Source organism: Patella vulgata, chromosome 4 (genome assembly GCF_932274485.2).
Source record: "Patella vulgata chromosome 4, xgPatVulg1.2, whole genome shotgun sequence".
NCBI lineage: Eukaryota > Metazoa > Mollusca > Gastropoda > Patellidae > Patella > Patella vulgata.
In genome coordinates this window covers 41,237,301-41,262,440 of record NC_065882.2, presented here as the reverse complement: position 1 = coordinate 41,262,440, position 25,140 = coordinate 41,237,301, and the positions used below count along the sequence as shown (strand labels likewise).

Here is a 25,140-nt window from a genome sequence, read left to right as displayed (position 1 = left end):
TTATCATTTTACAATTTTAAAATTAGAAAAATTACCTTTTCGAAATATCTCTACGTTGGACTTTAATTTGGGCATAACTTGCATCTGTGTTACCGAAACTTGTTGCACCACTGTAAAAATTAAGCAATGTTGAAACTGCACACTTAACTTCCTTAGTTGTAGTTTCTGATGTTAGTGTTGTAGTTATTTCACGTTTATTTGTGCTTGGTAGTGTTGTTGTAGTTGTGGTAGTAGCTGTTGTAGTTTTTTCTTTAGTGTCAAACTGCGATTCTTTGTCTTCATCTGAATAAAAACCAGAAACTTTTTAAATAAAATTTTTAGGTTTTAAATTACTCCAATTTTATTCAAATAACCATAAAATATAAAAGATAGGTTTCCAGGCAACGAAACATACGCCTACAGCAGCTTAATCGGCCGAGCGCTCGACAAGGGTTTTCGCATATTTATTCCTTTGTAGGTAATTGGGGGCCTTTACAAGACAGTTCCATACAAGGTTCTACAACTGGAAGTAATTTACAGAAATTGTTGAAATTTGACAGGCTTTTTCGTTTTACTAATTTAAATAATGCATATAAATTTCATACAGATCAGATGTTCACAACCGCCATAACTCTAGAAATTGTTGACGGAAATTGCTGAAATTCAATAGACCTCTGTTTCACAAATTTAAATGATGCATATAAATTTCATACATATCGGATGATAACTTTCCTCCATCGAGCATTAACAAGGTTGAACAAAGTGAAATTGCTGAAATTCAATACTAATTTAAATGACGCATGTAAATTTCATACAGATCCGCAGATAACCTTTGATGTTAGAGCATTCACAAGGTTCAATAAAGTGAAACAAGGGCCATAACTCTAGGCATAATAAACGGAAATTGCTGAAATTCAATAAATAATGCCTATAAATTTCAGAAAGATCGGATGATAACTTTTGGCGTTAGTGTGTTCACAAGGTTAAACAAAGTAAACAAGGGCCATAACTCTAGAAGTAATGAATGGAAATTGCTGAATTTCGATAGGCTTCTTCGTTTCCCTAATTCAAATATTGCATATAAATTTCGGATGTTACATTTTGGCATTAGAGCATTCACACGGTTCAACAAAGCAAAACAAGGGCCATAACTCTAGACATAATAGGATTTTTTGTTTTACTAATTTAAATGATGCATATAAATTTCATACAGATCAGTTGATAACTTTTGTCGTTAGAGCATTCACAAGGTGCAACAAAATAAATCCAGAAGAAATTAACAGAAATAATTGAAATTAAATAGGATTCTTCATCTCACTAATGTAAACAACATATATCAATTTTAAAACAACTGGATGATAACTTTTGGCGTTAGAGCGTTCACGAGAAATTGTGGATGATGGACAGATAGACAGACCGGGGCGACGGCAATTACGTCCACATTTCCATGTGGGCGTATAAAAAATAAAACTGTTGATTTGATTCCCTTTTATACATTGATGTATTCTGCCAAATGAAAATCTTTCTTTGTTAAAACACTTAGATCCACAGATGATGCAATTTGAGAAATAACTGATTTCATGTTCAGATATTTAATGACACTGAAAAGGACTAAGCTCGCACTACTCTAACAAAATAAGATTTATTTATATAGAGCTTGACCCAATACTAACCAAATAACAAACCAGTCCAAGTTCATTCCATCCTTTATGTAATTAAAGATGCCCTACTCCTTTAAAACTATAATGACTATATGTGAAATAATTTTAAATAATAGAAATAAATTTCTCCAAAAATAAATGGACTGAAATGAATTCTATACAGAAGTAACATACACCTATAAGGTTTTTTGGGATTTGAATGACATTAACCAACAATCAGAACAGTGACATTAATTATTGCCCTACTTTATATGGCCATACATACATAATTACTTCTTGTGAAAATATCATGGACTTCTAAATATGGAAATAGTAATAGCAGCCTGGAGCATGTCACACTAACAATCCATTTGAATCAATGATAATGAGTGTATGTAAAAGTCAATATCCGTATGTGAAATTGGACATATTATTATGATCTCCACTAGTATAATAAGTCAGTTACTGAGCATACTGACAAATTAAATTATTTTAGGGTTTGCCAATACTGTTATCATTACTATGACCTTATAGTCTGGCAAATAAACAACAAGAAAGAAATAATCCACTGAAGAAGAAAAATCTAATGTACCCAGCAACTAAAGATAGTTCATTTATAAAAATACATTATTTTCAGCTAACTAAACTCAAACTTTAAAATTCATTAGAATTTAAAAGAGCAACTAAAATGTGCAGATTTAATTTAACTTGATATTTAGATTTATTTCAATATAAATTCTGTAAGGGGTAAAAAAATAATTCCTGTGGTGATGGTTACTTGACCAAATCATTTAGTGTGGTGGATTAGATTATCTTCTTTTTTTTTCATTGGGTAGCATTTAACTTCTTACTTTTCTAATCCATCTGGGTTATTGAAGAAAGGGCATATTCTATCGAGGAAATGTTGCTTGGACAACTGCATGACAGCCTACTGTTAAGGGTTCTTTTGGTGCACTACTTGTTTAATCAATATAGTACACCAGATTAACCCAGATAAAGGCATTTAATAAGATTGGCAATTATTAGGAGTGATTCCATGAGAAACACATGCAGACAGCGAGTAAGTGGAGGTCTAATATTGTTTGAAACTATTTTGACCTCTGAAGTAGAGGTAGGTTATATTCTAGTGTTGTCATTGACAAATCATGTAAAAGTTAGTAAGTGGGGGTTAAAAGTGGTACAGTAAACATTACTGTACCAAAATCACATTACTGTATTCCTCACATTGTACATTTTACACACACAGTCTGAATAAGGTTGGATAAGGGAGATATTTGACACATGCAAATATACTAAACAGCAAAAATAAACGTCAGTACAATTTCAAAATCAGAAAGGGGCTTTAATCAAATCATTCTTAAAAACGACTTACTAAATGTTGCCACATTAGTGATTAATTCATCACAATTCTAAGCCATTACGAGAAGTTTTAGAGTCTGTACACAGTCTATACATCAGTATCTGGTGTGTCCACCGCGAGTGTCAATAACAGCAGTGCAGCGTCTGTACATGGAGTGGAACCACACTCTCAGATAAGCCTGGCACAATCCATCGGCTGTGTTTGGTCTGTGTATGACATTATTAAGTCTCGTCTGAATTTCATCCCAAACTCTGGCGGTGTGTGCACAGGCGCTGTCATGCTGGAAAACGTTGTTTCGATGACGTGCGAAATGTGGTATGATGTGGGGTCTGAGAGCTTGATCAATGTAGTGCACTGCTGTGATGCCACCTCTTCCCCCTGGACCAAGATTTTGGAACACAACAGGACCCACTCTCTGGTTCAGGCCGATTCCATCCCAAACCATTATGCTTGGACCTCCCCATGAGTCTCGTTCCATGTCACATTGGTCAGAATAACGCTGGCCACGTCGACACATATTCTCGTCCTGCCATTTGCAGCTGATACACAATACCGACTCTCATCTGTGAACAGAACAGTTCTCCAATGCCTGTGTCGCCAGTTCTGGTGTTGTTGGGCATCGATGGCGAGGGGTAAGGAACGGTCCACGGCAAGGTCTACGGCAATGAATGTTCTCTCTGGTGAGACGTCGGCGCACTGTATCGGTACTGATAGGTCTTTCGTGTATTCCCACTGTCTGACGTGCTGTCTCAGATGCCTGTGTGAAGGGATTCTGCAAGTACTGTCGCACAACATGGCGGTCTTGTCGCCTTGTGGTAACCCTTGGTCTACCAGTTCGGGGCGACTATCCGTGGTGTTGATGGCCTGAAAGCGTTGCTGAAGTCTGAAGATGGTCCGAAAATTGACCTAGAAGTGATTGGCAATGGCTTGGGCAGTGTGGCCAGCATCGAGTTTTCCATGCGCCTGGTTCCTCTGAGCTGTCGTGGCATCCTGTCGACATTGTAGTGTGAATGATTCAACCAGGTATGGGGGTGCATTTTATAGGGCTGGTCCGGTGAACAGCACGTGCAGGATGAGTTACATAAAAATCACGGAGAACACATTATCATCTCAGAAGTCAGGTTGCGTTTTTGAGAAAATTTCCTGGGTTCAATTTTGTGTTTGGAAAGGAGCCTTATTGCTCAGGTAAAGTTGGAGGAGTGATCACAAATATACAATAAAAACATTTGGCAAGTTTTATGCAATGCATCTATTCAGAGTAACATACCACCCTGACATTTCTTTTGCTGCTTAGTATATTTGTTGAAATTTTAACACATGCAAATATTTGTTGAAATTTTAAAACATTCAATTTTTTTCTTTTATCACAAAGAACTTCCATGTGGGCTTTTAACAGAAATAGATTTTCAATACAAGACTAAAACCAAAAGAAACCCTTTATCTGTTGTGATTCATCTTACAGCAATGAGAAGACTTTGGCTTCCATTCGAGTACCTGCCTTTGTGAACCGCATTAAGAATGGTACCAACATTTATAGATATAACTAGAGGTGACTAGAACAGAAACGGAATAAATATATTTTCAAAGTAATATTAGTATTCTTGAACTCTACAGTAGTGTGTTTTCCTGTGTCTAGCAAATCCAGTCTCTGTCAGGTCTTCCTACACATAAATTTAACAAACACATATTTCAGATAGGATAGAGTTTTTATTAAATTATTACATACATTTATAGGCAAAATTAGCAATAAATGTGTTGTAAGTACAACCTGTTTAAAATTGTCTAATCAATAAAATTAACCAGAATATTGACAGTAATTAAATACCTTCTTTTTAAAATCTTTCTCAAATCTAACATCAACTTTAAATGCAAGTTAGTTTGATGAAACTTTTGATTTTGAATATAACAACGTTACAAAATATAAAAAAAATTGCTAATTTTTAGAATGAACTTGCAAGGAATATATGCTAGATGAAGTTCAAACAAGTCAGCATTGAGGCTGATGTCCCTCGCTGAAATCTCAAAACAGATGACATATATTAATTAATTGCACATTTATCTTTTTCAAGAGTATCCAGCAATCAAACTGATTATCAACTATACACTAAGTTTCATCAATCTCTATCAGATAGAATCAAAATTATCTTGTCCCAAAGCATCGACCAATGAAATTGCTTAGCTCTAGCGGGAAATGTTAATCATTGAACTCAGTCAAGACATTCACCTAATGAACATCTACATCAAGTTTAAACATTTTACCTCAATTAAAATCAGAGTTGTTATGTTCCAAAGTCTTGACCAATCAAATTGCTTATCTCTACTTGGCTTATGCAGAAAATTCACATCTTCGAACTTAGTCAATGTAATGATATAATGAATCTATACTCTGGGTTTCATAACTCTCACCCAATTAGAACCAAAGTTATTGTGTTCCCAAAGTTTCAACCATTCAAACTGCTATCTTTGCTTAGCTGTAGTGGAAAATGTGCACGATCAAACTCTGTCAAGGCATTCACCAATTAGACACCTACACCAAGTTTGAACATTGTACCTAAATTAGAAGGAGAGTTATTGTGTTCCAAATTCTCAACCAATCAGATTGAAGTCTCTACTTTGCCTAAGTAGAAAATGTTCATCATCGAACTTAGTCAAGGTCTTGATGTAATGAAACTATACACAAAGTTTCACCACTATCACTTAATTAAATTAGAATCAAAGCTGTCAAGCTCCAAGTCTCGACCAATCAAATGGCTTATCGCTCTGCTTACCCAGACCCAAAGATGCTCATTATTGAACTTAGTCAAGCTATTGATGTGATGAAACTATACACCAATTTTCATTGCTCTCACTTATTTATAACCAAAGTTATCGTGTCCCAAAGCATCAACCAATCAAATTGCTTATCTCTGCTTACCCTAAACAGAAAATGTTCACCTTCAAAATCCATCATGGTATTCACCTAATAAACATCTACACCAAGTTTGAACATTCTAGCTCAATTAGAAGGAGAGTTATTGTGTCCCAAAATGTGTGACGGACACACAGACTGATGGACCGACAGACCCATTTTAATAGTCCCCTGCTTTCTTCGAAAGGCGGGGAACAATAATTAAAAGGATATGTATACATAAATTCAGAATTTCAGATCAACTATCTTGAATAAAGTTAACATCAATCAGATGGTCCATAAATATTTTAACCAGCGGCTGCCAGGCAGGATATGCCCACATTTTGCAAGAGATGGATAGAGAACAAGCTTAAAACAAAAACGATTTTTTGTACAATCAGGGGCCATAATCCAGAAAGTTATGGTCTGAAATGCGCAAATATCAAAAGGACTGAGATTTTTGGAATATAAAGATATGTTTTAAGTTTCATCAAAATTGGATAAAAATTGTGACCTCTAGAGGGTCCATAACCTTTGAATTACATACTTATATACAATTTGCATACAAAGAGCGGCCATTTTGTCGGCAGTTTCATTTCGATTTTCCCAAAATTCCAACACAACCTTCATTATGGTGGGATAGTGATCTAAACGGTTTTTAAAATCAAAAAAAAATTTGTGACCTCTAGAGAATCCACAAGCTAAAAATGTGATTTTTTAACAAATCAGGGATCATAATCCAGGAAGATACGATCTGATATGCGCGAATATCGAAAGGAACCAAGATCTTTGGATTATAAACATTCATTTCAAGTTTCATCAAAATTGGTTTAAAATTGTGATCTCTAGAGTGTCCACAAGCTAAAAATGTGATTTTTCGTACAATCAGGGGCCATAATTAATGAAGTGTCGATCTAATATGTGAGAATATCGAAAGCAACCAAGATCTTTGGGTTATAAACATACATTTCAAGTTTCATCAAAATCGGCACAAAATTGTGACCTCCAAAGGGTCCACAACCTTGACATACCAGAAATTTACACTATTTGCGTACTATTTTGTCTGGCAGTTTTGGTCCGATTTTCACGAAATTCAAATTCAACCTTCATTACGGTGTAACGGTGATATAATCAAATGTTTTTTTAAATCAGATAATAATTGTGACCTTCAGAGGGACCAAAAGCGAAAAAAGGCGATTTTTCGTACAATCAGGGGCCATAATTCAGGAAGTTACGATCCGATATGCACATATATCATAAGGAACCACAACCTTGATATACCATATTTTTTACACTATTCACGTACAAGTGGTGGCCATTTTGTCCGTCAGTTTTGGTCCGATTTTCAGGAAATTCGAACTCAACCTTCATTACTGTGTAACGGTGATATACTAAAACGTTTTTTGAAATCAGATAAAAATTGTGACCTCTGGAGGGACCACAAGCCAAAAAGGTGATTTTTCGTACAATCAGGAGCCATAATTCAGGAAGTTACGATCGGATATGCGCGGATATCTATCGAAAGGAACCAAGATCTTCTTTGAGTTATAAACATGCATTTCAAGTTTCATCAAAATCGGATCAAAATTGTGACCTCTAGAGTGTCCACAAGCTAAAAACGTGATTTTTCCTACAATCAGGGGCCATAATTCATGAAGTTATGGTCCGATACATGCCAATATTGACAGGAACCGTGATCTTAGGGAGATAAACCTATATTTCAAGTTTCGTTGAAATCGGATAAAAATTGTGACCTGTAGAGTGTCCACAAACAAATTGTGGACGGACGGACGGACGGACGGACCAACAGGGGCGATGGCATAATACGTCCACATGAAAATGTGGGCATATAAAAATTAGAAATGTATCATTATTCTTGGGTGATTTCAGCTGGATATCATTTTTTGCAGGAAGTTTAACCTATCACTAATTTCTCAGTTCAGATTGGTCATTTTCCATAAAGGCAACAAATTTTCGGTAAATTATTTTTCACGATATTATATTAGAAACACTTTGATTACCTGGTAATATGTCCTTTCTACTATAGTATGTCTGCGTCAACAAACACAAATAAAAAAATATAATTTTCATCCCATTTCACCCAAGGAAAAAACCCTGCACATCATTTCAATATATTTTATCCCATTGCTAATAATACCTGCGTTACAGTTGCTTGGCCAAAATAAATATGGTCAGTCAGCTTAAATTTTATTTTACTTTGTATAGTTTGTGGTTAAGCTCCCATCAATATTTACTCTCTAAGTTGTTTATGACTTGCTAGCTGACGTAATTATCTGACGTAATTATTTGATTTTGTCTAATGATCAAGTAAATTATACCTAAAATTTATTTTTGGGCTTACTTTGACTGTTGTAAATAAACCAGGAAATGTTCTGTTGGCGCCTTTTCTATATGAGCCACAATATTTACCACAGTTCGTTTGTATAAATAGGTCCTCCAAATATTACCATTGATAATTGCATTTTATAGGCTTTGTAATGTCATTTAAACATGGTAAGGTGTTTATTATTTATTTCCTAACTTTTCTAGTTTAATCACTCAGTAAGGTTCTGTAAAATAATGCTGATTTGGCCTGTTAAATACCAATACTTCAGTGTTGCCAAGTCTGATTTATAGGACGTGGGGAATACAGGGAAAAAAGTTTAAGGGCAGAAATTTTGGCTTAAAAAGATAGGGTTGGTCATGTAATGTAAACATGGGTATTTTTGGGGGCCTAACTATTATCTTTTTGTACTAACATGCAGAAAGATAACCCAGTGAAATCAATAATGACTTAATATCAATATTAAATGGTCATAAATTAAATTAGAATTAATCCACTATTGACAAATAACATAGGTTGTGACTGAGATGTCATGTATCAAGTTCAAATAGCTAAATAAGTATATATCTTGACATTTGTGTTGAAATCATCACTATGCGTGTAATGTCATGGTACAGGGCTTAATCACCAACAACCTTAAATGAAATTACCCTTAATAATGGCTTTGGGTGTAAAAGAAAAGAAGAAGTATTCTTCAACTTTCCTTTTACACCCAAAGCCCTTGTGTTATTTTTATGGTCTTACCATAAGACCTCTTGTTGGACTTATAATCTGTCATGTTGCCCCTTGAAACCGTTGGATTTTAGTTACTGGATTTTTCTTTTTTTTTTCTCTTGTAATATAAGGTTATATTTATAAAGATAAGAGGGGTAAATAAAAAATACAATAAAAAATACAAATGTTATCATATTAAAAAGATAACCACGCAATGCGTGGAAATACGCCCACACAGCAGATATGTCTCCACAGCAGCTGATCAGAAAGGAAAATTTGGATGTTGACAAAATTTGATAATGGATGCCTTCAAGAAATCTGATCTCTGTCGTATTCACAACTAAAAATCTATAGTCTCTATTGCAACAGTGGTTATCTTTCAGATGCTGAATATTTTAGGATTCGTCCTCCCATTACTTCCCACCAAATTCCAAACAAATCCGTTAAAAACTATAACATCTATCTCATTATGGACCGCAGAATTGTGACGTAAATCCTAATATTAAATAACTAATTTTAGTGACAGACTAACTTCACAGTTAGTGAATCTAGTGCCCCTTAGAATGGTTAGTCATGCATAATAAGAGTAACCATATACCCACGACATGTGGATTATCCACAATGCTATACAATAGCACTGGAATACGTAATTTTCTTAATTTTTCGTTCACCAAGTTTACTAATCTCTAGCTTTTATTTCTACAATTCCCACAAGACCGTAATACCGCTGTATAAATTTTCTAATGCATTTTTCTCCTGACATGTTGTTGAAGATTTACATTATTTCTATACTGTTTTTATTTAATACGATAGTTGGTTTGATTCTAAGATAGAGTGGTTCAAGGTCAGAAGAAATTTCATCTTACAGACAATATTTGGGGTTTATTTTAACATTATATGATGAGGCTCATCAACATTGAAAGTCTAGCCATGTTTGATTTTTTAAGATATTACCATCTGGAGATGTGCTTTTAAATTGCTGAAAAAAGTGGTCGGCTCCCATTAGTGACAAAACGAGTTATGGTTCCAGATTACAGTTTGAAACTTTGCTCTGGAACGAATAATTAATTCGGAATTCTTCAGTTTTTAACATACGTTCAAATAACGATTGAATTTAACGCTTGTACGCATGCGCAGTCCTTAGTTGATCGATCATATATATGCAATATGCATAAAGTATTTACCGTGTAGACTTTAAATATCCTTTGTAAAAATCCTATTATGTTTCCAATAATTATCACAGACAAATATAAAAAAATACACATCCAAAACAGAGCACACATTACACGCTCTAAAAGGATTAGAATTCGAGTGCTCTGACCGATACTGTAATTTTATTTTGATCAGACAAGTCTGGTTAATCCAGACTATGGAAAAACATTTTTGTTGAGTTAATTTTTATAGTCTCAATTTTTTTGTGCGTATTTAGAGCTAGCAACAACGTAACTTCTAAACCCGCTAAGGTGGCAACTAACCACAAGGTTTTACGGTTAAATAAAACCGTGTCGCTAAGTTGCCGCGAGAGTGAGTTTAAAAGATAGAAAAAGAACGAAACTACACGAGGTTACGCGGAACCAAGAACCGTTACAATATATATGCATTGGTTACAATCAACTAAATTAGAAATTAGTTTTCGCCATTGATAACTAAGTGAATGGATATTGTCACGTGAATGTCTACTTTGGGCTGCCTGCAGAGCACGAGCGAACCTGTGACTGAACTTTTCTCATAAACGCTGTTTTGATCCGAGTGACAACACATGCTGTTAAAACAGGTCAGTTTATACAGTATAAATATGTGAGGCTGTCGGTCACTCTATCCAAAAGCACTACTTCATATCTGATTGTCTTTTTTTCGAAGATCATAATAGATGTATAGCGGCTTTGTTCTAGGAAAATTTTATGACTTGTGGGCAATTCGTGGGTGCTCAAATAGAGAATGACTAACAATGGACCGCTTCACCTCATTGATAAGATTCCCACATATCATCATTAATTTTCAACACAACATTCAGTATAATCTGTTGACAACTATGTATACAACTCCATAACACCGATCATGAGATTATGTTGCTTCTATACGTGCGCATTATTCTGTACAGGCCATAGAATTTTATAGTTACATGGTGGAGGTCGATCGTAGCCATGTTTGAAAATTGGGTTTTGAAAATTATGCTATTTTCCGGCATGCAAAATAACCGATGGGTCAGATCTAGTTTCAGTCATTTTCCATAACCCTAGGTCTTGACCAGCATGTACTTCCAACATGGAACCCATGGCTGATCCTGTCATAACCACAATGCTTCCCCAAATTTGAACCAGCGGCTGCCAGGCAGGATACGCCCACATTTTGCAAGAGATGGATAGAGAACAAGCTAAAAAAAACCGAGATGTTTGTACAATCAGGGGCAATAATCCAGAAAGTGCAAATATCAAAAGGGACTGAGATCTTTGGGATATAAAGATATGTTTTAAGCTTCATCAAAATTGGATAAAAATTGTGACCTCTAAAGGGTCCACACTTCTACACCATTTGCATACTAAGTTAGAGCGGCCATTTTGTCGGGCAGTTTCATTTCGAATTTCCCGAAATACGAATCCAAGCTTCATTATGGTGGAATGGTAATGTATTTAAACTTTTTTTAAAATCGGAGAAAAATTGTAACCCCTAGAGAATCTGCAAGCTAAAAATGCGATTTCTCAAACAATCACGGGCCATAATCCTGGAAGTTAAGTTCAGGAATAAGCGATTATCAAAAGGAATCAAGATCTTAGTGTGTAATGGGGATATATGCACACATTTTTTTTAAATCGGATAAAAATTGTGACCTCTACAGGGACTACAAGCTAAAAACACGATTTAGCGTACAATCAGGGGCCATAATTCTGGAAGTTATGGTCTGATATGCTCGAATATCGAAAGGAACCGAGATCTGTGGGTTATAAACATGCAATTCAAGTTTTATCAAAATCAGATGAAAACTGTGACCTCCCGAGGGTCCCCAACCCTGATACATAATATTTTGACACCATCTGCGAACGACGGGCGGCCATTTTGTCTGTCAGTTTCGGTCCGATTTTTACGAAATTTTAACTCAACCATCCTTAGGGTGTAACGGTGATATATCGGATAAAAATTGTGATCTCTATGGGGTCCACATGCTAAAAACGCGATTTTTCGTACAATCAGGGCCATAATTCAGGAAGTTATGGCCCAATATGCGTGAATATTGAAAGGAACCAAGATCTGTGGGTTATCGGATAAAAATTGTGACCTCTACATTGTACAAAAAATCATGTCTTTAGCTTGTGACAATCAAGGGCCATAATCCATGAAGTTACAGTCCGATACATGCCAAAATCGAAAGGAACCGAGATCTTAGGGTGATAAACCTATATTTCAAGTTCCATTGAAATCGGATAAAAAATGTGACCTGTAGAGTGTTCACAAACAATTGTGGACGGACGGACGGACAGGGGTGACGACGACAATATTCGTCCACATGAAAATATGGGCGTATAAAAAGATCTGTCAAAAACTGTAGCCTCCATCGCATTCACAAGCCAATTGTTGACGGACGAACGGGGGTGATGTCTATAGTGTGGGCGTATAGTAAGTTGAAAATCTAAAATATGCAAATAGATAGTTTGGTGATTGTTGTACATGCATTTTCTCAATATATTGTATAAATATAATCGGCTCTGTATAAAAATTTCAATCTCCAATTTCTTTTCTGTGACCTGTTTAGACTGAAATAAAAAAATAGCCATCAGTAAATGGTTTTATCATTCATTATATTTTAATTTATAGGAGACTGTGTTAGTTGTTGAAACTGATCTTACTGACATGTCTATACAATGGTTGATTTGTGAGAGAGTGCAAGTTCTTTCTTTAGAATTTGTTGTATTGCTGTAATTTCAGATGTAAAGTGGAATAGAATATAAAGATGAATGATCAAAGAAATGGCAGCAGTCAAACGAAGATTAATCTGGGGTGATTGTTTTTCACAGGGAAAGCTACAATTTAAATATGAAAATTGAGTGAATGGGGTAAACAGGAGCTTTCACAAGCTATTTCTGACAGATTTTTACAAAGTCAAGGGCAGTAATTCAGCGAATAATTGACCAATCTTGTTCAAATTAAAACTCAGATTAAAGAAGCATACAAAGTTTCATTAAAATCAGATAGAAACTGTAGACTCTTGACTTCACAAGCCATTTTCACTAAGTCAGATGCAATAACTGGACAAATACTTGACAACCTCATTCAAATTCGAACTCATTTGAGAGCACATAGATGCAAAACCATGAACCCAATTCACATAAAGTACACTCTTTTGTGATCACATGCAAGTGTGGACAAATGGACATGTGTTACAGCAATATAAAGCCATATTACACGTGGATGTATTAATATAGTTCGCAATTATTCTCAACTTAGGAATCTACAATATAAAGAGAAATAAGAGATAACCTACCTCCTATATAACTCATACTGGCATGAGAAATCTCTACTTCATATTAGAGGTTCTCTTTTCATTTAAAAATGGTGAGCTTGCAATAATTTCCCCTACAATAAAATAAAATTCACTGTTATTTGGATGTCAAAATATCAGCTGTTTTAATTTAAGCCATCATCTTCTGTATTATCATGTCAAGAATTAGGCACATTTTATTATTATCTTGTGCAATGTCAAGAATAAGACACATTCTATTATGTTCTTGGTCAATGTCAAGAATTAAGACATATTCGATTATGATCTTGAGCAACATCAAGTCTAAAGCACATTCGATTATGATCTTGTGCAACATCAAGTAAAAAACACATTCTGTTATGATCTTGTGCAATATCAGGTATAAGCACATTATATTATCATCTTATGCAATATCAAGTATAAGACACATTCTATATTTTGGATTTGTGCAAAATTCTATAATGATCTTGTGCAATATCAAGGATAAGACACGTTCTATTATGGTCTTGCTAAAAAAAATGTGCAACCAAATCATACACATTATGTAATGGTCTGTCAGTGATATCTAATCTATGATGTGAAATACAACCCAAACCACAACAAAAACAAAACTAAGTACATCATGTAATAATGTACATTTTACGGTTCATACAGGTACATGCAATGCAAAAAAAAAAAAAAAAAAAAGAAATCAACTACCACGGGTGAAACATAAATTACAGGTAGGAAACAAAACACAAAGTTTTACAGATTTGTACATATAAATCTACACAAATTTATTTTTGAACTGATTTTTGTTTGTTTTGATTGTATATACATGTATATTGTAAATATTTAGTTTTTTTGTAACTTAAACATACATTATGCAAGAGCTAAATCTGCCTGTTGCAGGTCTTTCTTTAGGCCTGAAATGTTATATAAACTATTAATTAGACATTTATTAAAGACCACATAAGATGAAAACTCTAAATTGCATGTACATATAGCCAATGGTTACTATATCCACTTTACGGCAAGTTCACACCAATCTGATTAAAATTAATTCGGCTATTAACGTTTAAGTATCCGAAGAGAACGAAGACACCCACTTTTCAAGTTTTGATGATGTCGACAATAATATACTAATAGAATTGTAGCAAGACCGACCATGCCTTTGGGTTGCTTCTTCTAAGTGATTTTGTTGATCACATGATGAATAAATTAACGGTCACGTGTTCAGTGTGATCGCTATCAGTCCCGAGTCGACATAAGCGCTCCGAATTCAGTTGCTCCCAGTTGAAGATATGATTGACATAAGCACTCTTGCAAATGACTGCAACTAGTTGCTTTGGGTTGCAAAGTCGACATAAGTTTCGCTTTATTATAAAGAAGTTAAACGATGTTAGACATTAAAACCTAATCTTATCAAACCGCTTATTCATCGAATAATATATATTCAGATTTCATATCAAGTCAATTAATGTTGTTTAATAACAAGGCTACTTTATTACAAAAACATTGGTGAACAAAGCTAATTGATTATTGGGTAAATAATAATTATAAACAACTGATGAGTAAAACTTAATTATTTTATACAATTAACAAGTGTACGATTCTACGATTAGATGTCGTGTGGAGAAATGTTTGTAGAAAAGTTCCCCCGTAAACCTTTTTCGTTCGTTCCACCTAAATGACTTTGGCCAGCATAAAAAAGATAATTACCTAATCAGCATTCTGTAATAGCCATATGGCTAGTTATCTGTTTTTATACTGTAGTAAATAACATCTACTCTCAATGAAGCCTGTGTTGTGTTGTTATTCTATTTTTAGATTATTGACCTCTTTCTGCAAGTGTCAGACCTGGTACGTTCCTGTGACGGAACCACAAACCCTTTTTGTGATTACTTTGAATAAAACGAAGTGCCCTATGTTATCATGTCCATACAACTAGGAGATGTCACGATCGTGCCGTTGGCGTAGAGTGTAGCGACGATGCTAATGTGTTGGACGAGATAGGCCTAGTACAAAGTTTCATTGACTGGTGGTAGGATCAACGTGAGTGACATCTTTCCTTCTAACATTACCGTTAGAACAAGTCTGATAATCGAATCAGCGTATAACCATTAAAGATTATAAAACCTTACCTGATTTTAGCCCTGTCCAGTTATCGCCATCCATTTATAATAGTTCAGGAATTACTTTGTAATGCCCTTGTTTCATACCCGCTAACGAGCAGTCATGTTCGTTAGTTATAAACTATGGTAGACCAGAAACCTGTTGTTTGATTGTAATAGTCACTTGCTTCGGTCCTGCCACTCGCACTTTGTCCTAGTCCTATTTATGATGAACATGGAAATCAACGCCATAACTACTAATGGGGGTCGTACATGATTGTCCCGCACATAAAAACACATTTGAGGATGCAGCGTTGATACACAACTATTGTACTACGAGGCACGACAATGATACATGGAGTGGCGGGATGACGTCTAGATTACTACATCGTGTTGACGGCGGTTTCGCTGATAAATAAATGCTTAGTGCAGACTATTAAGCATGTTTTCATGTCCATACTGACTAATTTTGTGTACATTATTCCTGTAGGAATGAACTGCTAATGATTTGTTGTACCCTAATGTTATCCCTCCTCTTTATAATTGTAATTGATTTTTCAAGCGGAGCAAGCACCTCGATAGGTTGCACCGGCGACGGCAACAGGTTAGCAACAGGTTGTGAATGGTTGCATTAGGTGGGATGCTTATAATTAATTAATTACGAAGGCCTGTTGCTGAATATTGGTCTTGAATGATAAATAATATGTTTTTAAGCATGGGTTGCATGGGGTTGCAAGAGGCAGCGGGCAGACCCCACGTGATACTTGGGCAAAACCTATATAAAGTGCTGAACTCGTTAGAAATGGCATTCTGTCTTTGACGCTCTTAGGGTAAACACTGTAAGAGTACGTAACTCTCCCCCACTGCTCATATATTAATTTGTTGTTTTTTTCATGCAATTTTTAACGTAGTAAAAAAATTATCGTATTCCTTTGAACTAAACCACCTAACTATAAATAGACGATTAAGATTATTTGTAAAGCCTAAATGCCATTTCGTCAACTAACGGGTGCCATACGACGAGTAAATAAGTAAGGTTTAACGTCGTTCCTTAAAAATATAAAAGCCGAATTATTCCCTGGTAGAAGTCGAGAAAGGATCTAAACCACCCAACGATTATTGTATTATTACTGTAAATATAAAGATAATAAATCCATTATTATTATTGTTTATATCCTCTTACATTCTTTTATTTAAAGTCAACGTCAAGTTAAGGTCATACTTAGGGTGGCTATAATTCTTAATCCAACAACGAGGTGTAAATTAATTTATGACCCCATGTCTGTGCAACTAAGTCGGATTGATTAATGACAGATATTAACGACACTACACTTGCCACTTTATTATTAATACACAAAGATAGTTAGATGACCCTTCTCAATCTGTTATTCGATTTAGATGCTTAACAACAAAATTTATTTGTACTGTTAATTCTAACGTATATTTAGTTATTTTTTCATATTTCATTTTTACGGTCTATTTCAAAGTAATGAAGTCAAATCCACATGCAGAAAGAAAGTCGCCGTACGATTGCTACAGGAAAACGAGATACAGTTGGCTACTCTGATACATTTTGCATGACCACATCTTTTTACTTGGGGAAATTAGAATAACAATACTCTTCTGACGGAAATGTATCTCGAATCATTTGGACTGCACACGATGGTAGAGCGACTCTATCAAAAAGTCACTTTAAAACACAGTATTAAAATCGCTGTCATTAGAAGAGAGGACGGGACATTATAAAACAAATTCTAAATTGGATCTGAAATTAAAATAAATTACAAAAAATTTATTCTGTCGTCAATTGTTTTATTTAATTAGGGGATTAAGGAATCAGTCAGGCGTTAATGAATACACACGCTGGCTGTATATAGGTATATTACAATCGGTCACTGTGACGTCACTGGTGTCTGAGGGGATTAAGAGTGTTTTCGATAATTTGCAAAGTCGTTTTTACGGGAATTCTCTTTTGGCGATTTTGACTAAAGATAGCTGAATTAATTTAAATCAGATTGGTGTGAACTTGCCCTAAAGTGGATATAGTAACCATTGGCTACACGTACTGATAAGTTTCCTTGCCCATCTTATGTGCCCTTTAACAAAACAAGACCATGATCAACTCTCGATGGCATCAAATATTCAAGATTTTAACTAGATTAGAATGATTCACCATTAAAAAATGGGAAAGCGAGGCTAATTCTCGAATATACCAGTCCCTTGGTTACCACTATGCACACATCTTGTCAAAACTACATGTTTACAAACAGTGATAACTTGGCTCAATGAAGTAATTTGAATGAAATTTTCAATATTTTCATTTTACATTATCTATTTTTGAGCTATTATAGCAAAATTGTCAACTCTTTATCTAAATCTTACATAATGTATCTTTAATGTAAGTTTTTAATCATTTTATAATCAGCAAGTTCGCTACTTTTGTGATTCCATATAGGCCTAACCAAAGTATAACTATTGAATTATATATATTTCTTTCATCAACAACTGAGAAACTTGTAATATAATTTGTGATATATCAAACATGCGGGACATTGAATTCTAAGTGGTACATACATATTTACTGCAATACATCCCAACTAATATTACTTACATTATTTAATGTAGAGATAATCTGTGTTTCACACTTGAGATAACATGTCTAGCAACAATCATTGAACTAGCAGACGCTTGTTTCCATCTATAATCTCATTCAGTCCAGATTCACTGCATTTACAAGTTATGCCTAGAGGCAAAACTAGTAACAGAAAAATGTTTAAGTACTGATTGATCTTTACTCACAAGTACCAGTACTAGAATCCTCGTACACAATTCAATAAGTGACGCGTTTAAAGTGAGGCTTTATTAAAAAGAAAACCTTCAGGCTAACGAAAGTAAATATATCATTAGCAACATTAAAAGAAAAATCAATCAGAAAGCCTTTCTGGTTTATTAGCAGAAATAATTCATATATGCATTCTGTTGTTTTCTCAACAGCAAGTTGAGTGTGTGAGAAAATCAGAGTTAGGGCAAATTTTAGTGACATTCCTATAAAAATACAAAGATTTGTTTCATAGTCGCTAATGACATGCCTCTTGTTGGATAATCTACATTAAACTTTAGGCTCTTTGAATTGTTTAAATGAAATGAAATGAAATAAAATGAAATGCAGTTTAACATCCTACTGTTCTGCTCAAACTGGGCTAATGAAGATGGGTGAATTGTTTAATGGCCCCCTAGAATATACACATATTATTAAAGTATATGTTGATATATAATTTATTCATTTCTATATTATTTTATTGATGGTCAAAAAATGACATAATAGTAAATATTAAAGACTTCAACATGGCTTACTGCTTATAAGACAAACGGTATTTTTGAAGTTCTAGACTTAAGAGATACTGTCACTGTATTTGTTGGGGTACATTGCCCAAATCCGTGACCATTTCTCTGGGAACAAGGTTTGACAATGACTTCTGATAGAAGGTACCCTAGTGAAGATATTTGTAATTTGCTACCTCTGAAAACTATGGGCTAACTTCAGGAAAGCCGAAAATCCAAGATGGCAGCCAAAACTATTCTGAAATTGAGCTTGACAAACATTGTTGGTGAAATGACCGACGTAATATATCATTCAATAGGTTTTGTTGGTCACTGGACTCATTTTGGACAGTTTCTGATTCATCTCACAAACAGTTGGTCCAATATGACCACCAAAATATAAAATTGTGACAGAAATTGTAGTCAAATTTATTTGTTCAATACCAAAAACAAAATACACATGTGATATGTCTTTTCAAGGGTTGTGGGGGAAGAGAAATGAATATGTCATTTCTAAGATGATAGAACTAATTTGAAAGGAGATAGCATACAACAACTGAGCATTTCTGTGGCAACAGACATAAACATGTAATAATAACTACCATAACTTGTTCCAGACATCCATAAATCTTTTATCCTTCATATATTACAGCTATCACAATACATTATAATGCATTATATTATAATGTATTCCGCTGTGAGTATTTTGAGTCATCTGTTATTGAGTTATGGAATGAGAAGTTGTTGAAATACTGAGACATAGGGCATCAGGTGTGTAACATATAGACAAATACTTCCCATGCACTACTTTCCAGCTATGCCCAAATGGCAATGGTTGATTCTGGACTCTGGAGTCTGTAATGCAGCATAATGTAGGATTGATAGTAGGTCGTTTTTTTGCCTAAAACTATTGCGATCTAGTCGTATACACCTGATACATACTAAAATTGTACGCTTCCAAGTCAATGAATAGTCATAGTCTTTTAAAAGGGTATAGGCACTCAAGTCCCAACACATTTAAGGGTCAAATAAAATGTATCTTACAAAATCGGTTTCTTTTTCATAAGGGCTGAATGGATTTCTCTGAAATGTGGTAAGGATCACCCCAAGATTTAAAAGATAAAAGTTTGAAAGTAATTGAAGAATTTTGATAAATATTGGCATGAATGTAACTTATTGAATGCAATTGCTCGATCCCATAGTTTTGGTGAAACAGCACCTGGATTGAGCAAATGTTCAACTCCTCCAAACCATTTAATCAGTTTCAACAAAATTTGATAGGTATGTTGATTGAGTGAAGCTTGTTCAGAACCTATTGCCAGGACTATTATGCAGGAGCAGCTGTTAAGAGAATTTTTTTTGGAAATAAGTCAAAATTGTCCCTTAAAAGCTGCTCCCGCATAATGCTGGGAATATGTTCTGAATTTAGCTGCAATTCATCATGAGTTTTAGGAGAATCAAGAAGTCCATAATGTCTAATTATTTCCCTTCACAGTGCCCATTTTGGCGACGTGCTGAGGTTTGATGATTCCCAGGTTGTACGTGTCAAGGAGCAGGGTCGCCTGTCCAACCTCGTGGGTTTTCTCCGGGTCCTTGCACTGCTAAAGACCCCTATGCGCAAGCGAATTATTGAAATAAAATTAAACCATATGTTAATCCCAAAATGACCTGTTTGTGTCGAGTGAACGTTAAACCCCATTTCTCTCTCTCTTGATAATGCCGAGGCCATTATATGTCCCGTCCGCCAACCCAATACTCAAGTATAGGGCCTACTACTGAGAAATGTGAGAAAAGAAATATTTCAAATTATGTAAAACCAGATGGAATAGACATTTTACAAGAAAGGTAACAGCGATAATTTCAAATTTCGGATCTGGACAAGCACCACTCAATCAACTTACCTACCAAATTTTGTTGAAACCCATTAAAGGGTTTATGAGGAGTCAAACATTTGCTCAATCAAGGTGCCCTTGCACCAAAACTACGGGATCAAGCAACTTTATCCGAATAAATCTAAACAACCTCAAACTAAGTAACATCCATGCCAATATTTATCAAAATTCTGCAACTACTTTCAGACAAACTCTTATCTTTATCATCTTGGGGTGACCCTTACCACATTTCAGAGAAATCCATTCAGCCATTATGAAGAAGAAACAGATTTTGTAAGATAACTTCTATTTGACTTGAGCGACAATACTCTTTTTAAAGGATATGAATGCCCCAATTCCCAAGCGATCACTATCTTTAGAAAAGCAAGCCAACAGTGAGGCTGATGTCTCCCGCCGAAATCCCAAAATAAATAGATGACACATATTAATTAATCGTACATTTATTTTTTTCAAAAGTATCAAGCCATCAAACTATACACTAAGTTTCATCACTCTCTATCAGATAGAATCAAAGTTATCTTGTCCCAAAGCATTGAACAATGTAAATCATTAAACTCAGCCATGACATGACAGCAGAAAATATTCATTATCGAACTAAGTCAATGTGTTGATATAATAAAGCTATACACCAAGTATCCTCACTCTCACTTAATTAGAACTAAAGTTATCGTGTCCCAAAGCATCAACCAATCAAATTGCTTATCCCTGCTTATCCTAAGCAGAAAATTTTCATCTTCGAACTCCATCAAGGCATTCACCTAATAGACACCTACGCTAAGTGTGAACATTCTAACTCAACTAGAATGAGAGTTATTGTGTTCCAAAGTCTTGACCGATCAAATTGCTTATCTCTGCTTAACCTAAGCCCAAAATGCTCATGTTCGAACTCCATCAAGACATTGACCTAATAAACACCTACACCAAGTTTGAACATTCTACCTCAATTAGAAGGGGAGTTATTGTGTTCCAAAGTCTCGGCAAATCAAATTGCTTATCGCTCTGCTTACCCTAAGCAGAAAATGCTCATTATAGAACTTAGTCAAGGTATTGATGTAATGAAGCTATACACCAAGTTTCAACACTCTCACTTAATTAGAACTACAGTTATCGTGTCCCAAAGCATTAACCAATCAAATTGCTTATCTCTGCTTACCCTTAGCAGAAAATGCTCATCTTCAAACTCCATCAAGGCATTGACCTAATAAACACCTACACCAAGTTTGAACATTGTAGCTCAATTAGACAGAGAGTTATTGTGTCCCAAAAAGTTTGACGGACGGTCGGACCGACAGACAGACAGACGAACCCATTGTAATAGTCCCCTGCTTTCTTCGAAAGGAGGGGGACAAAAACTATTCAGTGACTTGGAAGCATACAATTTGTATTGTGTACCATGCATTTACCACTAGGTCCCCATAGTTTAAGGACTAATTATCAATCTTACATTATGCTGCATTACATACTCCAGACTCCACCATTGCTTCATGGGTATGGCTGTAAAGTGGATAATGTTTGTCCATATGATATACACCCGATGTCCTATGTCTTAAGTGTTTAAAAAACACTGCCACCATTTTGAATTTTAGCTGTCATATTGGATCAATCATTTGTGGGATGAATTGGCAACTATCACAAATAAGTCAGGTGACCGACAAAACCTATAAAATGACATATTACATGAGTCATTTCATCAACAATGTCTGTCAAACTCTATTTCAGACAATTTTTGGCCGCCATCTTAGATTTTCTATTCTTCTGAAGTTAGCCAGTAGTTTCCAGAGCTAGCAAACTACAAATATATTCACTAAGGTCCCTTCTATCAGAAACCATCGCCACACTTTGTTTCCCGAAAACTAGAGGTTGTGCCCCAAACATGTTAATACCTAAAAATTATGGCCTTCTTATATGGATTTAAATGGGGGCTTATGTCGACCTTGCAACTGGCATTTTGCCAACTGGGAGCAACTGAAAAAGGTTGACCTGAGCACCTCTTACAACTCGAAGCAACTGGTTGCAGTCAGTTGCAATCAACTGCACATGTTCAACTTTTTGCAACTAGTTGCAGTTGACATGAGCATTCTTACAACTGGTGTCAACTTGTTTCCATGCAAATAACATCACATGATAAGAGACATGTGTCATGTGACTTTATAAATAAGCAAATGGAAGCAAACGAAGACACCCACTTCTCAAATGTTGATGATGTAAACAATAATGTAGTGACAGAATTGTGGCAATACTGACCATGCCTTTGGAATGCTTCTAAGGTATTCACCAATTTGTTGATCACGTGGTGAACAAATTAACAGTCACATGTTAAGTGTAATCGCTATCAGTTCCGAATCGACATGAGCGCTTCGATTTCAGTTGCTCTCAGTTGTCCTCAGTTGCTCATATGATCGAGTAGTTGCTTTGAGTTGCAAAGTCGACATAAGCCCCCCTTTAACCCGTTAAGTGTGTAGTTTTTAAAACGTTAACTACCCCCTATTGTGTAATTAATTTGACGAAAAATGTCATTTTTGACCTTTTTATTCCTGAATCTGAAACCATATTAAAACTAATTGTAAATAGAGTTGTCTCTCTTCAATTAGATTTCCTCGACCAGGCGTAATATAATGTCCTACACATGCTGCGATCGTATGTTCGAAGAATAGGTTGGGGAAAATACCTCCAAGGCATTATATTACGCCCTACACACGGTGAGTGGCAGTTGTCCAGGACGTTATATAATGCCCTACGCATTTAACAGGTTAAAAAGAAAAAACACTTGAGACAATGGATTAAAAGCAAACAGTGACAAAACATAAAGTTGCAGAAGGTTATATTTTAGTAAAACAAACAGAAAACAATTAACAACATCATTTTATTAACCCTTTCACTGCGTATACCCGGTAGTACCGTGTATTATAAAATGTCGGTAAAATGCGCGTACCCGGTATTACCATGTACTCAGTAAAGCCCTCGCTAAAATTAGTACCGTAACTGCAAGTGCCATCTATTGTATTTTCTATACACTAGAACATATTTCCACGTGTTTCAAAGCGGCAAACTGTAAAATGGCGGAGTGCATAGTGATAACGTAGATGATGCACTCTCGACGAAGTCGTGCATGACGTCTTGCTGACCAACACGTGGACAATTTCAAGGCGGGTGATACACATAATTCGTTTCCAGTTACTTGATAATGATAGTAGTCAGGACAGTGATTGGTATTATGAAGTGTGTGATTTGTTGCGCGACGTTCCGCCCATGGCTAGCTATGTCTCCCGTGCATGATGAACAAGCCCAATGTGAACACGATAGCCCTGTGTCTGCAGTAGATTCTGACAATAATTCTGATGTTGATAATAATGCTGGCCTGCTGGATCGTAAAAGACGTAGGCAATTCCTGAGTCCCGAACGTGTAGATCTATTGACTGACTATATTGATAATGAAATGGGACTTGGGGGTGAAAGTAAAAACAAGGTATTGCAATCCGCACGTGGTCATGGCAGCGGGAGACGTGATGCGCGTGTTCGTGGCGGCATTGCTCATGGCTGCTATTGATATTTTTGTTCATTTTATATATCTTTATCAAAATCCAGTGAAAAAAACAATATATTTTAGGTATTTCATGGAGAAAAATTCGTTTTCATGTTAGCTTTAGTGAGAAATGAGAAATCCAAAATGGTCGCCATGACGTCACGTGACTACATTATTATGCAAATTTCCAAAATTCTATTTTTTCCTCTTAGCCCAACCTCATGCCATCCCAACAGACAAAAAGATTTTTCATAAAAGCTTCCATAAGTACTGCTTGGCATTCAGTTCCAACCTCCCTTTTTTCCTCAAAAAAGGGTATAGCACAGGCAGTGGATTTACGTCTAGCATTGAAAGGGTTAAAGATTACTTTTGAAACAATTGTTCCCCAAAAGGATGAGATACTGATCTATTTGCACCATGGTAGAGAAAAATAATGGGAATATTTAGACAAGATAGTTTAGTTGATAAGATGGTACATGTTTTAATATCCATAGGAAAGGTAGGAAAATACAAGAATTATAGCACCAAAAGACATTTCTAACCATTGGCAGTTTTTTGAGAAATGTAGAGAATTGTAGTGCAGCACATAACGCATTGGTCAATAGTCAAGAGCATTGCAAGGTTGCAAGGTAATGAAAATGCATCCATCAGCTGTTTTTTGAAGGGAGGCACCATATTTATCACAAGATGACTTTTCAAATTGCTTATCACTCTGCTTACCCTGAGCATAAAATGCTCATTATCGAACTTAGTCAAGGTATCGATGTAATGAAACTATACACCAAGTTTCATCACTCTCACTTAATTAGAACTAAAGTTATCGTGTCCCAAAGCATTAACCAATCAAATTGCTTATCTCCGCTTACCCTAAGCGGAAAATGCTCATCTTCGAACTCCATCAAGGTATTGACCT

At 35.4% G+C, this 25,140-nt stretch overlaps 1 protein-coding gene across 4 annotated transcripts in view; it reads right to left on the bottom strand.

Moving 5' to 3' along the window:
* The window catches only part of LOC126818819 (laminin subunit alpha-1), a 295,094-nt gene that overhangs the window by 9,998 nt on the left and 259,956 nt on the right, over positions 1 to 25,140 (bottom strand). For 2 of the 4 annotated variants that reach the window (XM_050546415.2, XM_056100691.1), the window contains one exon: positions 36 to 282. In XM_050546415.2, coding sequence (XP_050402372.1) covers positions 36 to 282 — 247 coding nt within the window. Of the gene's footprint in view, positions 1 to 35; positions 283 to 8,954; positions 9,848 to 9,878; positions 12,674 to 13,401; positions 13,492 to 25,140 lie in introns of those variants that run through there. The other 2 variants (XM_050546417.2, XM_050546418.2) reach the window with 2 other exon arrangements.